At 36.8% G+C, this 20,331-nt stretch overlaps 1 protein-coding gene across 1 annotated transcript in view; it reads right to left on the bottom strand.

Moving 5' to 3' along the window:
- Window positions 1–661: 661 nt before the first annotated feature.
- Window positions 662–20,331, bottom strand: part of LOC129226312 (uncharacterized) — a 57,898-nt gene continuing 38,228 nt past the window's right edge. Inside the window, exons 4-5 of the mRNA XM_054860914.1 lie at window positions 817–980; window positions 662–737 (exon numbers count right to left, since the gene is read on the bottom strand). Coding sequence (XP_054716889.1) covers window positions 662–737; window positions 817–980 — 240 coding nt within the window. The remainder of the gene's footprint in view (window positions 738–816; window positions 981–20,331) is intronic.

Raw genomic sequence — 20,331 nt, 5'->3', positions numbered from 1 at the left:
GTCCTATTGCTCCACCCCCTTGGAGGAATTCGCGCCAAAAACCAATGGGCACAAGTTCACATAGCGGCACATATGTGTACCAAATTTCGTTCGATTTCATGCGGTAGTTTTTGCTGTAGAGCGGCCACAAAAAACTGGTCACACACAGACGTGACACACATACACACATACACACACACACACATACACACAGACATACAGACATTTTCCAAAAATAGTCGAAATGGACTCAGTACGCCTCAAAACGTTCGAATCCGTCAAAATTCGATATATCGAAAATTTGCACGAATCCAATACTTTCTTCTATATATTAGATATAGAAGAAAGTAAAAATGTGACTTGTTGTGACTATACCAGGAACTAGCTCTCAAACTCTGACTGCGCTAATCTATACTATTAAAACCTGAACGCGTCTGTCTATATGTCTGTAACATCATCTCCCCCGGACTGGCAATGTCTACCAGGTCAATACTGATACTATTGGATACAGGACATCCAGGGAAAACCATTCTGCCCCTGTCTCGGCCTTCTAAACATTAAGGAGTTGGAGATAAGAGGCGGACATCCAGTTCTGAGGATGTCCTGAGGACATCCAGGGATGTCCGGACATTCAGGAGTGAAAGCATTAAAATCATCAATTGTCATCCGCTGCAGGCGGCATTTAGCCATTGAAGGTGGCGAAGGAGGGAGGGAGGCAAGCGAAACAAGCAGGGGGTGGAGCCCCCTTGTGAGATGTACTGAAATGAGATGAGCTGTAATGAAATGAAATATCAAAAGGCAAAAACCAACCCACCAGAAAGGTGCCTGTAAACTCGCCCTGGTTGGCGCAACATGTTCCTGAGGGCGCTCCTGTGGGGGAGGTCGGCGATGAGAATCATCCAGGGAACCAAAAGACCCTGAGCCAATCGGAGCCAGATGATGGCGTTGTCCACCCAAGGTGACCAGAAGGTCGGGATGAAGAGGCCCAGAATCGTCAGCACCTAGGGTGAGGGGAAAATAATCATTCACAACTGAAATTCTTCACATTTTCGCAGTTCTATTGCCTGAATACTCTACCTTGCGGTGATTTGAGAAATTTGCCAAGAAGATAAAACATTTCCATTTGCGCGGACAAAGCAGATGTCTTATTAAGACAGGTGTAACTAGGTCTGTCTTTGTCTTACCTTTCTCAGTAGCCATTGGCCAGAGACTGCTGGGCCTCCTATAGTTTATTTGAACTGAGAATTGCAGCCCGACCAGTGATCAGTGGAGGCTCGTGGGAGGGGCCCGAACCCACTCACTTTTTTCAGACATTAATTTATAACTTTTTATTTATTTTCCTTTTTTTTTCTTTTTGTGCGTACGTGCTTGAAAAAAAAAAAAAAAAGGATTGTACCGTATTTTTCTGCGCATAATTCGCGGATTATCTATTAAAAACGTGTTAAATTAATGAAGTGCTTATTATACGCTGTAGCGGATTATCTGTTCCCCCCCTCAAAACCAACGTATTGAAACTCAATACATATTTACAGCAGGATTCACGAGACCGTTGCCTTACCTGTATGTTGTTTATTTTACATAGCTTAAATGTTCTTCTTACGCCAGGGGTTCTCAAACTGGGTGCCATGGCACCCTGGGGTGCCGCAGGAAGAAGTGCGGGGCGCCGCGAAGTGTCCGTGGCATCAATACATATTTAAGGTGAGTGCGCCAAATAATGGCCGGCTGACCGGTAAGGAAATCCTCCATTTTTACTTTCTTCTATATCTAATATATAGAAGAAAGTATTGGATTCGTGCAAATTTTCGAATTTCGAAGGATTCGAACGTTTTGAGGTGTGCTGAGTCCATTTCGACTATTTTTGGAAAATGTGTGTGTGTGTGTGTGTGTGTGTGTGTGTGTGTGTGTGTGTGTGTGTCACGTCTGTGTGTAAACAGTTTTTTGTGGCCGCTCTACAGCAAAAACTACCGCATGAAACCGAACGAAATTTGGTACACATAAGTGCCCCTATGTGAACTTGTGCCCATTGGTTTTTGGCGCGAATTCCTCCAAGGGGGGTGGAGCAGTGGGACGTTTTTTGAGTTATGCGTGCTTGCTATTCCTCAGGAAATAACTGGCGGAATTAAACAAAATTTGGTTCATATGTTGCCATTAACAGGAACAGGTACTGATTCAATTTTGGTGTCAATAACTCAAACGGGGGATGAGCTATAGAACGTTTTTTGTCGTCAATTGTGACTGCTGTATATATATATCTCATGAAATAATGAACGGAATGAAAGAAAAATTTAACGGCAAGTAGCCCTTAGTGGGTATAAGAGCTGATTTTATTTTGGTGTCAAAAGCTGAAAAGGGAGTGGCGCAATCGAATATTCTTTTTTTTCATTGTGAGTGCCATATCTCAAGAAGTAATGCTACGTTCTGGATGAAATTTGGAATAAATGTGAATCTATTTGTAAATAGGCGTTGTTTCAATTTTGGCGCCAATCGCTCCATGGAGGGGCTGATTTTTTTTTGTGTGAATAAAAATAGCTTTATAAATGCCACAATAAGAAAGATAAATTGTAATATTGTCGTCTGCTTATTTCACGTGATTTTAATTTTTGGGAAATAATCGGAAATGTTATCGCAATGATTTAAAATTAATAACTGTTGCCATTTTATGTTTGTTACCAAATAAAACATCTAATTAATTCAAGCAAGGCTTTTAATATATTTTTCAAGTCGTTCTTTGCTTTGCTTTTGCGGGAATTCAGGAATTCGGGCGGTCGTCAAGTTTTTTTTTTGTTGTTGCTGGGAATTTTGCATTCTCTTCAAGCATAGGGATTGATCAGAATTCACAAGAAAGATATAGAAGAAAGTTTCGTGATGGCCACAACATACTAGTTTGATACAGTAATGCAAAAATTCACTAGATCCTCTTTCATTGTCATCACAAAGATTAACTGATGATAAAGCGTTACCAACAAGCCATTTTTAGCTACCAGGTAACAGTGTAACAAAAGTTATTGCCGAAGAGTGATGTCAAAACCAACTCATCCTATTTCATGATAAATTTTTTTCTACATGGTTCCCTAAAGTTTAACAAGAATAAAACGAGTTGCATACTGCTCTTGAAACCTAAATTATGTAGTCAAGTTCAAAAAGAAAAAGGTCGTTGTGTGCCGACATATTTCCCCGAGAATTGATAACCTAGAAAAGTAGATTGTAGTACGATAGGACCATTCCCCTTTTAACACTTTACTGTAAAAAAAAAAAAAAATCGAAACGTTATTATTTTAATGCAACGTTTCTAGATTTAACAGGTTTTTATCTATTTCCCCGTAAAATGAAGTATCTTAGCAAAAACGTTTCCTGAATTGCTAGAAATTGAAAGAATGCAGAGTTTTTACTGTTGTAAAAAATATTTGTAGCTACCAGTTTAAAGATTAAGGGAGCGTGTTTATTAAGTGTATCGTCTTTAGTTCGATTACGACCCACATAGTTTGACTAAGCTCCGAATGAGAGCAAATAAGTCACTGGATAGCTGCAACTTTGCAAGGCTAGAATTGCAGGCGAGGTAGAAGCTTGGTTCTTACTTGCAATTCTGCTTTGGCAGTGGTTGCACTAATGCTTCTGGTGCTTCCTTGGTAAATCAGGAAGGTTCTAGTCAAAAACATTAAACCTACCTAATTTTCTTGACGGTTCCCGAGACAAGACTGGCTTTAACCAGGAAGATTTACAAATTCTTCAGAAAGTTTCAAAGATAATTTCGGAAAGATTATTGACTTTTAACAGAAAAGACCCTGTTTCTTGCAAGAAATGTTACTGTCAAAAATTGGGCATATCAGCTTCCCATAATTTTCTAGGAACGGTTCTGAATTGTTTTTACTGTGTTGTCTTTAACATAACGTCGGAGAATTTGGGAGGAGAATATGATTCTGCGCCGCATGCATGTGCTGCACATATGTGCACTAAAACTTAAACTAAAACCATTTATAGTTATCACATTTTTAAAAATAATTACATTAGTACAATAAAACTGCTTTAACGTCATATATCATATGCTACAGCTTTTCATGACATTATAAATCTCTGAAAATGAAAATGTACTCAAGTGTTCAATTATTGTTTTTTGGTCGGGTATTCACCTTTTGAAGTCGGTGCCTCCTATAAGCTACTTCCTAACGTAACTGACTAATAAGTTCGGTTTTAAAGACTAATTTCGTGCTTAGTTCAATTACTGTTTAACTTAGGACTCGGTAGTCAGTTAGGTTAGGAAGTAGTTTATAGGATGCACCGACTTCAAAAGGTGAATAAAAATTATGAAGCTGTATATAATTAGGTATTAAAATAGTTTACCGTACAGTAATTAAAATCTGTGCTTATTTTATAATTATTTTGGATTATTTTACAATTGGGTGTTTAGTTTAGTTGATTTTTGTACTGGAATTGTAAAATAAATTTCATATCTAGGTTTGAGTAGGAAATAGTATACAAGAGATAAGTTATTTTTCGCTTTTTAGTTCCTGGGTGTTTTTTAAAGGCGTTTTTTTTTTTTTTTAAATTACTCATTAGTTTTAAAATTATTATTTTATTATTTAATGTTGTTTTCCTGCACATAATATTTAAATTACGATAACAAGAATGTAGCGACCAGTACGTCTAGCATTCGCTTTTTATTTTCATCTATTTATTAATCATGAAGCATTTCTGTGAACATGCTAAGTTCTTCATTCAAATGCGTTTGAAACGAAAGACTTAAGAACAATGGGGTCGTTTCCAAAATTTTAAAAGTATTTTTTTTCTGAAAGAGTATGCTTAAAAACATAGGACCTGACCATTTTTTAAATAATTTGCTTAAGTTTAATATTTTTAAAAAAATACTTAAATCGGTGCGCTTTCATTGTTTACGCTTCTGCCGATGACATCACAAATGATGAAATGCCAATCACTGTTGCCATTCACACAGCAAAAATATTTAATTTGCATCTTTAATCACGTGTATTGGCAACGATATGTTTGATAGCTAGCGTAGAGCGCAATATTGATTACTATAACGTGGAAACGCGGTAGAAAGATGCGTCTAATGCATCACTTGTGACGTCATCAAGACCACGCCTTGTTTGAAAAATTAGACATTTTAAAAAATTAATTAAAAAATAACTGTTGGGAATATGAAAGTATTTTCTGGGTCCATGTTACTTTTTTTGCTTATTCTATCAAGTTCAGTGACTAAAAGTAGTACTTTTGTCTGAAGGAAACAACCCCATTCTTTGTTGCGAAAGAGGGTGAACAATTTATATATCTTTAAACTTCCTGTGTGAAAACAACTCTGCGTAAGTTTGTTGCAAAACATGGTTTTCTATTGCAATAAGTGGTCAGTCTACCTATTTACCGGTTTGTTTTGCTTGCTATCCAAATTGCCCGGATTATCCGGATTTTCGAATATATAGACAGGGCCTGATTTAAGTGTAAGCCCGTGAAGCACGGGCTTAGGGGCCCCCTAGCTTGGGAGGCCTCCCAAAAGATTACAACTTTTTTTTTAATAATGAATGTTTTCATTTGTTTTGCACTAGACATTTTGCTGGCTCTTTTTAGATTTACAATATTTCAAGATGTTTAAATCTTTTGTAATTGTTTATTTTTGTAAAATTCAAATCACAAATACAGTGAAAACCTGTGTAAGTTGACCACTTGCGGTGCACTACTTTATTGGTCAATTTAAACAGGTGGTCAACTTACAGAGGTTTATTTATACGATAAAGGTTAATTCCGTGCCTGAAAAAGGTGGTCAACTTAGAGGTGGTCAACTTACAAGGGTGGTCAACTTTACAGGTTTTACCGTACATTGATTCAGAAATTAAACAACTTCAGAACTTCCTTTCCAATGATAATTTGGGGACATTTGAAAACATTTTTGGGGACACATAACAAAAGACAAAAAGATGTGCGATTGAGCACATTCTTCGGTTCTGCAAGTCAAGGGGGCTCCCACAGGTTTGTTGTGCATACATACACTCCTGAAATTTCTAAATTGGGCTCTGTATATGGATCATCATTGATCCCCATTTGTCCGTATAAAACGAAAGGTACGGCATGTAAACACACACGCACACACAATTCTGTTTATTTATCCCCCTCTCTTCCCCCCCCCCAAGAGAAAATTCTGGTTTCACATTTCCGGAAGACAACTTGAAATACGAAGAAAATTGCAAGAAAAAAATAAAACAAAATAAATACCACACACAAGTTCCTTGAAATGTGAACGAACTAAATTAACGAAACGTTTTATAAAAATAATTTCAAGTGCATATTTCAGAGCAAATGACGTGGTTTGAATTTAGTCAGATGAGGTGAACATCCTGCATACAGAAAGAAACAACCTCCTGGCAAAAAGGACTCACATTTTTCTCAAGAACGTTTACTATTTTTATTTCAAAGTAAACCCGTCATTAGGCAGTCCAGGAGCTATTTATTAAGACTGGACTCGAATGGCCCGTCTAGACAGTCGCGAGATGTTAGTACACCAGAAATCATTTTTTAAGAGAAAAAAGTAAGTTTTATGCGAAACTGGTTCCTCAAAATATTATGATATATTGAAAAGACTTTTAGAAAAATAGAAATCCAGACACAACGGGTGTTTTTATTTAAAGATTCATATTTTTAATAAAATGCCACTAGCTGGAAGTGATATTTTTTATAACACAAAAGGGAAAAACACTTTTTAAATTAACTTTTAGTGTCACTGAACCCACCCGAACGAGACGTTAATATATTTCCGCTTTCAAAAAGTTGCAACTAATGCAACTGTTTGCAATTTGTAAAATACGACAAACAATGAAGAATGAACCCAGTTTTTCTGTTATGAATTTTTAGTTCGATGATCTTTCTTCATTTGTTGTATATTTCATTTTACGAAGGGTTTATTGAAGGTCATATGAGGAGGCAGTGAGCAGGGCCTGATTACCCCACGGGGCCCCATCTTCCTAAGGGGCTCCAAATTACTTAAAGAATTATGCTTAGAATTACAACTAGGCGAAAAATACATATATTTTTAAATTAATAATTAGAAAACAACAACTTTTTAGTTGGAAATGAACTTACTTATAGGATAATTTTTATTAATTCTACCAGTAGCAAGTTTACCATGTCACAATTATGAGATTCCTGGAAGGGGATTCATGAATGCACATGATAAATGATTTACATAATTCTGTGATAGACAAAGGGCCCCCAAAAATCAGTCTTCAAGGGGCCTAGAAATTATGTTGGGCCTAGGGCCTCACTTTTAGTTAGTCGGGCCCTGGCAGTGAGAAGCAAAGGGATGTAAATGGACATTTCCAAGTTTTGAGTAAAACGCGTATAAAGATAACTTCCTTAGTAAGAGTCCATTGATTTTGTTTTCTAAAACATGCTGTACAGCAGCACCTACCAGGGCTACTAGTACCATCTCTTGCCCCAAGACAGAGGAGGGGTCCACCTACCATTAGTGTACTGGCTGTCTCCAAATTTTTAATTTTTCCACTTACATCCCTTTGCTTTTCACTGCCTCATATGTTCAAAAGATTTTAAGGCGCTTTGGCGACAGATTTCATACCAGTAATTTTTTTTAATACTAAACTCGAAATCAGTTATGGATTTAGACTTTTCACAGACATAAACCTCGTTTTTTTTTAACAAATTTTTTAGTATCTTCCTTTATTTATATGCTTTTTACATATTGTACAGGTACAGGGTGAACACAAATCGTAGACCCTATTCTAATAAATCATATTTTCGAAATTACTAAACGCATTATAATAAGTGATACACGAATGTAGCGAGAAATATACCAAGTTTTGCGAGATATAAAGTTTCATTGATTTTAGTGAAGTATTTCCCTTCAAATACCTATAAGTTCGTTTCATAAAAGAAATAAAGGAAAAAAAAGGGGGGGGGGGAGGGGGGGGGGTAAAGAAAGGGGAAAAAAGCCATTTTTATTTATAATTGTTTTTTAGTTTAAAAGTGATTGAATAAAATTGCTTATTATCTACGATTTACTTCAAATTAAAATTAGGCATTTATATTTTCAATAATATCGGTGATCTCTAGCGAAAATTTATGGCTTTTTCAAGGAAGAAAGGGGAAGGAGGGGGCGATAAATGTCCGCAAGCCTCTAGAGCAGAGGATCTCAAACTTCAGACCTCCGCGGACCTCCTCCTGGACAATGACGAACTTCGCGTACCCCCCCCCCCCCCCCGGCGCGCACAAAAAAATGATTTGATAGTTAAATCTATATTTTTCTAATACATTTTTACGCTTTTTTCCTTTAAATTTATTTATTCATGTCGCTGCTTCCCCCACCTTCCTTTCATCAACAGTATCTTTAGTAATTCTTAATGTATTTCAGCATTTTTTTATTTATTTTTTTGAACGTAAATGGATGAGACTTGAACATTTTGGAGCAAAAGTTGCATTTAACGTATAATATCTCATAAGCAAAAATGCGCCTCAATGTTTGCATTTTCTTTACTAATAATAAAGCTGAAAGTCTCTCTGTATCAGGATCTCTGTCTGTCCGTCAGGATCTCTGTGACGTGCATAGCGCGTAGACCGTTCGGCCGATTTTCATGAAATTTGGCACAAAGTTAGTTTGTAGCATGGGGGTGTGCACCTCGAAGCTATATTTCGAAAATTCGATGTGGTTCTTTTTCTATTCCAATTTTAAGAACAAAATTATCATAAGATTTGGACGAGTAAATTACGAAATTATCATAACGTGGAACCGTAACATGAGCACAAGCCAATTGGCGAGATACGAAATTATCATAATGTGGAACCGTAACATGGGTACAAGCCAATTGGCGAGAAAATTCACCATACATTATTTGTAAATATACAGGCGAACCAAAAGATTTTTAATTTTTCTATTACGGGCAAAGCCGTGCGAGTACCACTAGTACTTAATATAGCTTTGTCACAACATGAACTTTATCATGTACACAAAATTAATTAATGTGTAGTGTGTTTACTTCCGAGAGTTCCAACTGGGGGCGGGGTTGCCGCGTCCTGCATGTACTTAAGCAGGAACTTTTTTCTTCCTCACAAATGTGCTTTCTTTTTGAATTAAAACACCGTTTTAATTTTAATTACATTTAACTTTTTAGCTGGATTGCACCGCGGACCCCCGGGGGTCCTCGGATCACAGTTTGGAAAAAATCTGCTCTAGAGGGAGGCGATGAGATCAAAAAGGTCGGGTACTACTGGGTTGGATGTTATCGTACTGCAAAAGGCTGTAATATTGATAATTTGAATTTTGCACAATGAGGGGCTCGTTTCATATTTCTGAAGCTGAACGTTTTTTGAAAAAAAAAAATTAATTTAAATTTTGTCATCTTGAATTCAAATTATGTTTTTCGCAATCACGAGTGTGTGTGTGCATGTAAGCGTGTGTGTTTGTGTGTGGGGGGTATGTGTGTGTAGGCATGTGTGTTTGTGTCTGTGTGCAGGCATGAATGTGTGGGTAGTTGTGTGTATGTGTGTAGGTGTGTGTGGGGGGTATGTGTGTGTAGGCATATCTGTTTGTGTCTGTGTGCAGACATGAGTGTGTGGGTAGTTGTGTGTATGTGAGTGTGTAGGTGTGTGTGTGTGTTTGTGTGTGTATGTGTGTAGGTGTATGTATGTGTAGGTGTATATATGTGTATGTGTGTAGGTGCGTGTATGTATGCGTGTAAGTGTAGGATATTGACGAAACCTGGAGACGGTTTTCGCTAGAGATGCAGCATCGTGAGGAGCCGGTCGACGGTGATGCTGCGGAGGCGGGTGCTGGTGGGAAAAATCAAAGGAACGTCAAAACAGTCAAATGAAAGCAATAAGCAATCGTGATTGCTCAAAAAATGATATAGTTCTCTTAAAATACCATGTATATCACTTATTGTAATATGTGCAATAGTTTCAAAAATATCATTTTTTGAAATCAGGTTCATCATTTCTGCTCACCCTCTGCAAATGCAAAATGGAAAGGATAAATACTAAATGGATTATAGATTTAAAACTATATGGTTCTCAAAATCAGCAATTTTTAGCTGTTCATGGCCGACAGGTTCGTCTAAGTGTAAACCAGGTGAGATAGTTTTTGATCACATTTGACCAGAAAATATCTTAAAGTACTAACGAAATCGCTTTTAGACATGTCTCTTACACAAAATAATTTCAAATATTTTTTTTTAATTATTTGAATTATTTAAAAATTCCCAACTGTGTCCTCAAACTAAAGTAAATCCGTTCACTAGTGGCTAACAGTTAAAAGAATGCATACACTATTTTTTGTGAGAGGGTGGGGATACATAGCGGTGAAGCTCAGTGTCGGATGTGCGATTTTTTCGACCCTGGGTAAAGTCGTGAAACTGCCGCCCCTATTCATCTTCCTTTACGTTTTTATATCGAGTTTCAAAAAAAAAAAGGTGACTTTGCCATCTTCCAAAAGTTGCCGCCCGGTGCAAGGGGCTCCGCTTCCTCCTGACCCCCCCTAAATGGCTGCCCTCTGTCTCTATTCAGTTTGCATGCCCTCGAGCAAATTAAATTCCAAGTGCAATTCGTATCGTGACAGCCCAGGTGCTTCTATCTATTGGGAAATTGGGCGTCAAAATTCTCGAGTGGTAATGGTATCCGCCGATAGTTGTGCCACTTCGGCCAGTCTCTGGAGATGCACTAGGTTATGAAATAACACACGCAGCCAGGCCAGGCTCTTGGGGTAGGCGACCAAGGCGGCCGCCTAGGGCGGCAGATTTTAGTCGCGGCAAATTTCGAAATTAAAACATGTTTTTTAAAAGTATGAATATCTGTGTCAGCGTCATAAAATTCACTGCTTCAATGCTTAAATAATATTAATAATAATAATAATTTAGAGTGTGTACCAGTGCTTGGATATGCATGGTTCGGAAGAAATTCAATTTAATTTTAGAGGTGGCAAACTGCGTGATTTAAAATTTTTTTAAAATATTCATATATGTTTCAGTGCCATAAATTGCACTAATTTAATGTTAAAAAAGATAATTTAAAGTGTGTACCAGTGCTTGGATATGCAAAACCTAGTTTGGAATTCAGGTAGAAACTCACTTGAATTTTAAGCACCACACAATTAATTTAATTTTATTAATATATTATAATTTTATATTACTGTTATTATTATTCAATGGGAGGTGGGCGGCATTTGTCAATATCGCCTAGGGCGGCAGGAGTACTAGAGCAGGCCCTGCACGCAGTCCCATTAGAAACAAAAATATTTGCCAAAGAATATGAGGCATTCATGTTTTCAACACGCTTTGAGACGTTTTAAGGAATCTACGCGATTGTTTTCATTGGGTCACGTGATGTAAACAGCCCAATCGACCCACTGCGAACTTTTCTTTCGCAATAACCGATGCGAAGAAATAAAGTAATCTTTATAGAGAAAAGGGGTTCTGAAATCCAGTGTTTATGCAGTCTCGGCTGGCCAGTTCCGCCCCGAAGGCCGGGTTTTGAGACAAGGGCACATACTTTTGGCATCACTCGATTATGCATGAGAGGGGCGAGAGCAGAACTGTGTTGCGGTCAACTCAAGCATGCCAAATGCGGTCTCAATCCGATCGTGATTGACAGCTCTGACGCCTTGTCTTTGATTAAAGGGGGATGCAGCGTGAATGTAATCGGAAACGACTAAGTATTAATCGCTCTACGCTAAAACACAAATATTAATTGAAGGAATTATAAGGAACTTGCGTTGCTTGTTCTCGCAATAAGGCTAATTGTCCTTAATGTCTCCTCTTTGTCTTTCAATTCGGCCCATTAGCTCTCTTCTTGGAGGCAAGCCACAGAAATGTTTTTTTTTTTTTTTTTTTTTAAACTTTCGAACAAAAATGTAGGTATACTTAAATACACCGCCAGCTCAGTTATTCCATCCGAGGACTGCAGTATCGTGCTTTTTAGCAATCATCAGCCCGGAATAGGAACTACCTGAGCTGGAGTCCTCTTAAGGGAGCTAAGAGAGCCAAACAAGCACGATACTGCAGTCCTCGGATGGAATAACTGAGCTGGCGGTGTATTTAAGTATTTCTGCCTTAGCCCTGGCGAAGGGCGGTAACTTACTACAAAAATGTAGGCTTTTAAAAAATAATAACACTTGTAATTGCCAATTTATAGTAGATTTATGAAATATTATTTCTTAACAAATATAGTGACTGCGCGAAATAAGAAATCGTTGCTGTAAATGATTGAAAAAGAAATGTGAGCTAATGTGGATGCAAATAAAGAACATTGAAGAAAATCGGATGCAAAATAAATCAGATAAAGGAGATTTAAAAAAAAGAGAGAGAGAGAGAGAGAAACTGCAAATAAGAATGCGAAGGAAAAGTGAAAAAATCTGAGGGAAAAAAGAGAAAAACCTTCCTTTCCCCCAATAAATGTAAAAGATCATGAACTGTCCCCCCCCCCCCCAAATCACCACATCCGGTTAAACCCTCACCAGGGCAATCAAGAAGGTACTGAGTATGAACGGTGGTGATTGGTGGGGTTTCAATAAATAAATAAATAAAGCGGAAACGTCATTTGTATCATTTGTAAAAGGTAGAATCAGCCAGAAAGCGCCGAGTAGTAAGAGACGCGTTCTCGCTGATCCTATCTATCCTCATATATATAATAGCCAATGATCGAGTAACGCTCCTGACGTCATCAACAATGAAACTCGCGCCACGACATGATCATTTGATAATGCATTTGATAATGTGTTTTGGCAATGTTTAACATGCAGGGAAAGGCGTTATTGTGACAAGGCTGAACTGGATCCGGTTACTTAACTGTTTCACTGGTAAGACTGCGTCATACCAGGGGAATGAAGAAACGAAAGAATGGTCAATAATGAACGCTATGTTCTGGAGTTAAGGGTTAATCCACTGGAGTTAGGGTTACCATTTCAACTATCAAAATATCACCAAACAGGCAATGGCTTCGTTCAAATGTACAAGCAATTTTCACCCGTCATATTTTGACGGGCGATTTACTAGTTACAAAATAATAACAAACAACCGTTTACAGATGACACAAATGATGCTTCCGCTTCAAGGTCCTCCGCCATCAGCTTTAATGTTACCGCTAGTGGATTTTCAAAGATCAAAAATATGTTGGTTACCTCATAAAATCAGCAACATTGAATAAAACTGACACAAAGAGTTCTATAATAGGGTAGAGGAACGACTCGTATACTGCTTCCACTGGCCGCCATGACCAAGCACGGAGACCGGTTTGAGAGAGATTAGAGTGGCAAGAACGGTAGTTTCGTTAGGAAACGTAATGAAGTTCAAGCGGCGATAAATGTTTTTTATTGCGTCAAATTGCTGATATTTTTCCTCGAATGCAATTTCAAATGGAAATAACGATGGAATCTGTTGGGAATTTTTGTCAAATAATTTGAGGTTGAACTGTATAAAAAGTTTTAATGAATGATGTATAAAAACATAATGCACTGACAGAATACAGTGATTTTCAACAGATAAATCGGGAAATTTTTAATCAGTACTCAAGAACAACAAAAAACTCTACATATTTTATTAAACACATTTTAAAATAGTATTTAAATTATTGGATCTTACTTTCATAACAGGGTTGATAAAAATCAGGATTTTTAAATATATATATATACACACACTCGGATTTATTTATTTAAATCGGATTTTTTTGATTTAAATAGAATTTTTGAAATTTAAATTTATTTAAATATAGTATTTGATATTAACAAGTTAAAATGCCCAAGTTAGATGTTAAATTAGATAATTCTTTTCCTATATATGGTTAAAAATTCATAAAAGTAATTCAGAAATCAGTAAAAAATAATTACACATCAGAGCTTGATAAAATCTTGCTACAATATTAAGTCCCAATCCATATGGGTGTATTTCCCAGATATTTTTTAACAATCAAAATAAATAACACCTTTCTTTTTTCTAAGAAGAAAAAAAAAAGGAAATAATATGGAATTACATAAACTGAGAAAGAATAAAAATAGCGTAGAACATTGAATTATTTTATTTATTTATTTATTTATTTATTTTGGAAAAATAACCCCTGAAATAAAATGCACGAAGAAAAAAAGGAAACCATATGCTTTTAGTATTTTAAATATTTTAATAAAACTCATCAAGGACTGAAAAGAAGACTGTTTTTTAGAATTCTTTTCTCATAAAACGCACGCATATATATATATATATATATATATATATATATATATATATATATATATATATATATATATATATATATATATATATATATATATATATATATTCCACTGTTTTGACTTACTGAAAGTTGAGGAGAGGAGGATTGTATGTTTATTTTTTAGTGAATAAGTAAATAGCTTAACTAGAGTGGTTCAAAAATACATATAAAAAAAAGTTTCTCCTAGATAACAGGACACCCCTCAATATTTTCAGACTTGTGGATAGTAATATACCGGAAGAATTTTGACTTCTTATTTCAACTGAAAGAGGGTGCTCAACTCCCTCCCTCAAACATCGGAAATATGGGGAGGGGCGTTAAAAATTACACTGAACTGAAAAAACAATGCTACATATTATAATATACAAAAGTAATATGCATATACATTGCAAAAAAAATTATTTACAAAAACACAGCTAGGGAAATTAAATTTTTCCAAATTTGTGACATTTTTCATGCTACGACTAACGTTAAATTGAGCGCCCTCTTAAAATTTGAGTAAGAAACTGAAACTTTTACAGCATAATACTATTAGTAAGTCTAAAAATAAAAATAACAATAATAAAAAATAAAAAAAATAGGGTGTGTCCTGGACTCTAGCTATAAAAAGTTTTTTTTTGAACCACTCTAAGCTTAACTCTTAATAGGTACATATCCAAGTTAATTTATTATTTTTAATTTTAGTGAAAGGGTAATCTCGTTTGATATATATATATATACTTTGCAAGTTCTTTCTTTCTTAATGTTAATTGCTACTATGATTTTTTTATATTTTTCTTCGGTTTCAATTAAATTTATTTAATAACAATATGAATTTTTTTTTGTTTCTTTTAGTAAGACTACTTATAATTAATACTTGTTTATTCATTGTTTTTCTAATAAAAATACTCCGAACTTCATGTCTATCAAACTCAGCCTTTTGAACTTTTAAAAATTTTATCTTTAAAAAGCATGATTTTTGTGAATCAATGATTTTTTTTAAATCAACTGATTTAAATCACATTCTTAATGCTTTATAAGAAAAAATAAATAAAACTTTTATGCATCATTTTTTATTTACAATGTCACATTTATTTTTAACAAAACAAACAGTCTGTAAGATGATCCTCTAATTTTAATAACATGAAACAAATTTATTTGCACTATTTATTACTTCTGTATGTTGTATCCAACAAGAATACTGGGTTGTCTTTGAGTAAACTTCGGACAGATTTACTAAATCACATCACCAATAAATAGTTAATTGCACATTCAATTAAATTCGCACAACAAGCCATCTGTTATCATAGAGTTAGAATAGTTTGAAATATATTTTTATCAAATGCAAAATTATTCATTTTTGTAAACACTAACACAAGCATGAATAAATTTTTTTTTTAATTACTCATCCAAAAATTTTTAAACTTTGATTGAGTGCGGTTGCTCTGTTTGTGCAACCATATGATGAACAAGATTTCACCATCTTAAAAACATAAACAAAGGCGAAAAGCAGAATTAAAATCTTTTAGTCGACTCGAACTCAATACAATGTTTTGTATTCTGCCACTCTAATTTTTCCCCTTAGTGGAACATGGAACTGTTGCCAGATTCAGTCTCTACCCTATTATAGAACTCTTTGAACTGTCAGGCTGTAAAACTTTTTACATTTTTTTTGAAGACAAACAATTAAAATATCTTGCGGAAATAATAAAACAATTTTTTTTTCTGTTGAAAGTCGTTGCGTTTTGCCAAACATTTTTCATTTGCAGGCAAAACATTTCTTCGTGATAAATGGCTACGCTAGAATTTTTCCTATAGAATGTTATGTCATCATAGGCGGCAAACTATATTATTCCCGCACCTTGGGGCTCGGGTTCAAATCCTGCAAAGGAATGTTTGATCGCAGAGCCTCCTTTCATAGAACTTGTTTTAAACGTATGTTACTTCAATTCGGATCTCCCCCCCCCCCCTCCAGCATTCTCAAGGACCAAACCTCTAGCTTTCAACTAAGCTGACATGGCCTCTTTTCGGGCTTGTGCAATGTGCATGTCAATTGCATATCCATGGGTTGGGGGGGGGGGGGGTATGAGGGTCATGATCGCCCCCTTGAAGTGACTAAAGCAATTTTTTGGGGCATATTTCAAAAATTTTGCCCTACCCCCCCCCCCTTCTTGCCGAAAAATTACTTATGAACCCCCCTTCCGGAAATGACCCTCTGCTGAAAACCAGAAGCTGCATCCGCCCTTGGAGCATGGTCATTTGGTTCGAGTGTTAATGGCACCCCCTGACAGTGGCGGCCACACACATGAAAGAATATGCTTGTTAGTCCCTTCAATTTTAATGGTGAGAAGTCAATACCGCCGCCCCATTTAGAAACAAACATTTAAATTTTTTAGGTAATCATTTTCCGCTTTGCTTTTCTTCCATAACTGAAGAGCATAATCATGCCTGCTTTGTTTGTCCAATGCATTGGCACTGTTTGCTACGGACTTCAAAAGCAAACCTTCCACAGTCCAGTGACACTAATTAATTTCATCAGCAGCCCACTTGAATCCGCAGCTATGAAAAGATCAGGGACTCATCGCTGGCCTCGGGGCAGCTCGAACAACGAGAGGAGGCAACGGAGAAGACAATGGTACAAGCCGATAACAATCTGAGTTCGATTGTTTTGGAAAGGATGAGCACCGGAAATGGTGTTGTGGCGATTGGAAACCGTGAAAAAAAGCGAGATTTTCTCTTGACCAGAAGATGGTTCAGAAACGACCATTTTTCCCTTCTTCGGATGTTCACGAGGTTGGGAACAAAGAGGTGAAAAGTCTTTTCCATGATGAATTGGACACTCAGTCTCGAATTATTATTCTTCCTACAGAAGACTTTTTTCAACATAATTTAATTCATTAAGGAGATTTTACCCTATGCATCGTGTTGCCATTTGCAAACATACCCAATTTAATCTTCTTTACTAATAATAAAGCTGAAAGTCTCTCTGTCCGAAGGATGTCTGGATGTCTGTAGGATGTTTGTAGGATGTCTGTGACGCGCATAGCGCCTAAACCGTTCGGCCGATTTTCATGAAATTTGGCACAAAGTTAGTATGTAGCATGGGGGTGTGCACCTCGAAGCGATTTTTCGAAAATTCGATGTGGTTCTTTTTTTATTCCAATTTTAAGAAAAAAATTATCATAAGATTTGGACGAGTAAATTACGAAATTATCATAACGTGGAACCGTAACATGGGCACAAGCCAATTGGCGAGATACGAAATTATCTTCTTTACTAATAATAAAGCTGAAAGTCTCTCTGTCCGGAGGATGTCTGGATGTCTATAGGATGTCTGTGACGCGCATAGCGCCTAAACCGTTCGGCCGATTTTCATGAAATTTGGCACAAAGTTAATTTGTAGCATGGGGGTGTGCACCTCGAAGCGATTTTTCGAAAATTCGATGTGGTTCTTTTTTATTTCAATTTTAAGAAAAAAACTATCATGAATTACGAAATTATCATAACGTGGAACCGTAACATGGGCACAAGCCAATTGGCGAGATACGAAATTATCATAACGTGGAACTGTACCGTCGGTACATGCCAATTGGCAAGAAAATTCACCATACATTATTTGTAAATATACAAGCGAACCAAAAGACCTTTAATTTTTCTATTACGGGCGAAGCCGTGCTGGTGCCACTAGTCTAAAATAATATAAGAACAAATTGAAACTCTCTAGCTGCCAATAACCAAGAAAATACTCACTGAAGATGCTATTAAAGCTTGACCACGGAGAGATGGCGGATGACGTTGAACCGGAAACATGATTTATATTACTTGTAGGTAGAATCAGCCAGAAAGCACCGCGTATTAAGAGGAGCAATCTCACTGATCCTAAAAAACAAAACAATAACAAAAAATCTATTACAAATGATGTTTCCATTTCAAGGTCATCCGCCATCACTCCGTGGTCAAGCTTTATATGAATATTAAACTTGTAAACGCTTCAATCTGATGGGGAAAAAAAGTTGATTTCTTTTTTCGGAATTCGCGAGTGTAGGACCTTTTTTTTTTCTTTTTACAGTTTAGTGCGCTTGAAAATGCTTACGAATAGGGTTTTTCTATTAATTAAATAGTAAGGCAATTTTACAAATTAAATCAATGTATTGGAAGACTTGATGGAAATTTTTTTGCTGTTTTTTCTGTCAAAGCACGATGTGGCCGAGTGGTTGTTTTACATCACTTAATGAAACTATGATTTTTTTCAAGTATTTTTCTTACAATTTGTACAGAAGTTTAAAGCCAAAGAACATATTGTAAAGTGTTTTTTAAAAATCATGCATTTAAGGGCTAACTTTCAAACCGTCTGTATTGCGTTTGACCTTCTACTATTTCTGCTCTTTTGCATCAAAAACTATTTTTTAAGAAATATGTACTTTTGGTGTTTCGGTGTTTTTTTTTTTTTTTTTGAACTGCATGGCATCCCCTTTGTCTCATGTCAAGCTATTTTTCAAAATATATTCTTATAAAAAATGTCTGATGTTTCCCCCCGCCTTCCCCTTTGTCGCAAATTCGCGGACCCTAATCCATCCCTAAAAGCGTGACGTCATTTGTGGACAGCGCTTAGCTGCATATTACGCTAAGAAAATAAATTAGTTTTCGTGCACACACTAATGTTGCCGCACAACGCAATCTGACTGACAATCACAGTGACGCAATCGGCAGAGCGCTAAGTATCGGACCCCGGATCAAGTTCCGGCCAAGACCTTTCAGGCATGTTCACAAAAAATTGCATGCGTATACGAAAATACATTGTAAACAACGAGAACACTAAAGATGCTCGAAATGCGCTGGATCTACTCACGTGTTTCAAACGGATGCTCTGTTGATAACCAGCTGTTACACTCAACGCAGTACACGCAACCATGGACAACGAGAAAGAAAGAAAGTGGGAAGAGCGCATGTGAGACTTTTCGTCACAAAAAAAAAAAAAAAAACCAGTTCCGTCTCAGTTTGCCGATTAGAATTTCAAAACCCTCACACAAAAGTTTCACTTAAAACACCGATTTCAGAATCTGCAAAACCAGGACAAGTACATCTCCTTGAACAAACATACAGTTTCCTCCAACCAAAGAGAGAGAGAGAGGAAAAAAAAAGAGCCAGAACAAGAGGAAAAAAGTAATGGAGTTGTAGTTGAGAGAATGTCATGAAATGTGTTCAATAAAAGCACCTTACAAAGAGCAAGGCAAAAAGCAACTTTCTTTCTTCGATGCAACGTGAAAAGGTAAAATTGAGAGCTCTTGGAAGAGCTCATGGATGACGCTTTGCTTTTTGTTTTCATTTCTGTGTACGATTGAAAAAAAAAGTGTTGGGGGAGGGGGGGGAGGGGAATCATAGCAAGAAGAAACTGAGAGAAAGATTTAAAAAAATGAATCGGAAATCTTGGATTACCAACGATTTGCCGAAGGCGATTCCGATCAAGTATTCCGAGACAAAAATCAGAAAGTGTGGAAAATCGGGATTATTTCTTTTCCATTGCGTGGTCCGGCACGCAATCGGTACGCTGCGTTCCGTCGCTGTTCCAGTGGAAGGCAGAACGGGGTTAAATATTCCGAACAAAACCTCGTTTTGCGCGAATTCCAGGGATGCCGTTAGCTGCTTTTGTCGAGGTTTGTGGATCAAGAACGAAGCGTGATATAGCGAGAAATGAAGGAGATTTGTTTTCGCAAATGATGGCTGCTTGTTTCTGATGATCGGAAATTTGGAAAATGTTCACACGGTATTTCACGGTTCATTTTCTTCGTTTCTGATTAGCGGTATTTCCCATTGCTGTTACCAAGGTCACAGTGGCAGCGTCGTAAGATACCAGCCAGGCTGTGGAGTCGGAGAAAAAGTGATAGACTCTGGCTGCGACCCCGAGAATTTCTGAGCCTTCGACTCCGACTCCATCACTTCCAAATCAATCTGACTCCGGCTCTGATTCCGCAAGCACTGGCACAATGGTGGACTTTGTGGGAAAAATGACCGATTCCGACTCCGACTCTGGGAATTTCAAGCCCTCGACTCCTGACTCCGACTCCTTTACAGCAAAATCAGTCCGACTCCGACTCTGACTTTACAAGCAGTTTTACTTACTACGCAGCCCTAGTACTAGCAGGGTTGCGGAGTCGGATCAGGTCC

The sequence above is a fragment of the Uloborus diversus genome, chromosome 7 (assembly GCF_026930045.1).
Source record: "Uloborus diversus isolate 005 chromosome 7, Udiv.v.3.1, whole genome shotgun sequence".
NCBI classification, from domain to species: Eukaryota; Metazoa; Arthropoda; class Arachnida; order Araneae; family Uloboridae; genus Uloborus; species Uloborus diversus.
This window is presented reverse-complemented; position numbering and strand designations above follow the sequence as displayed.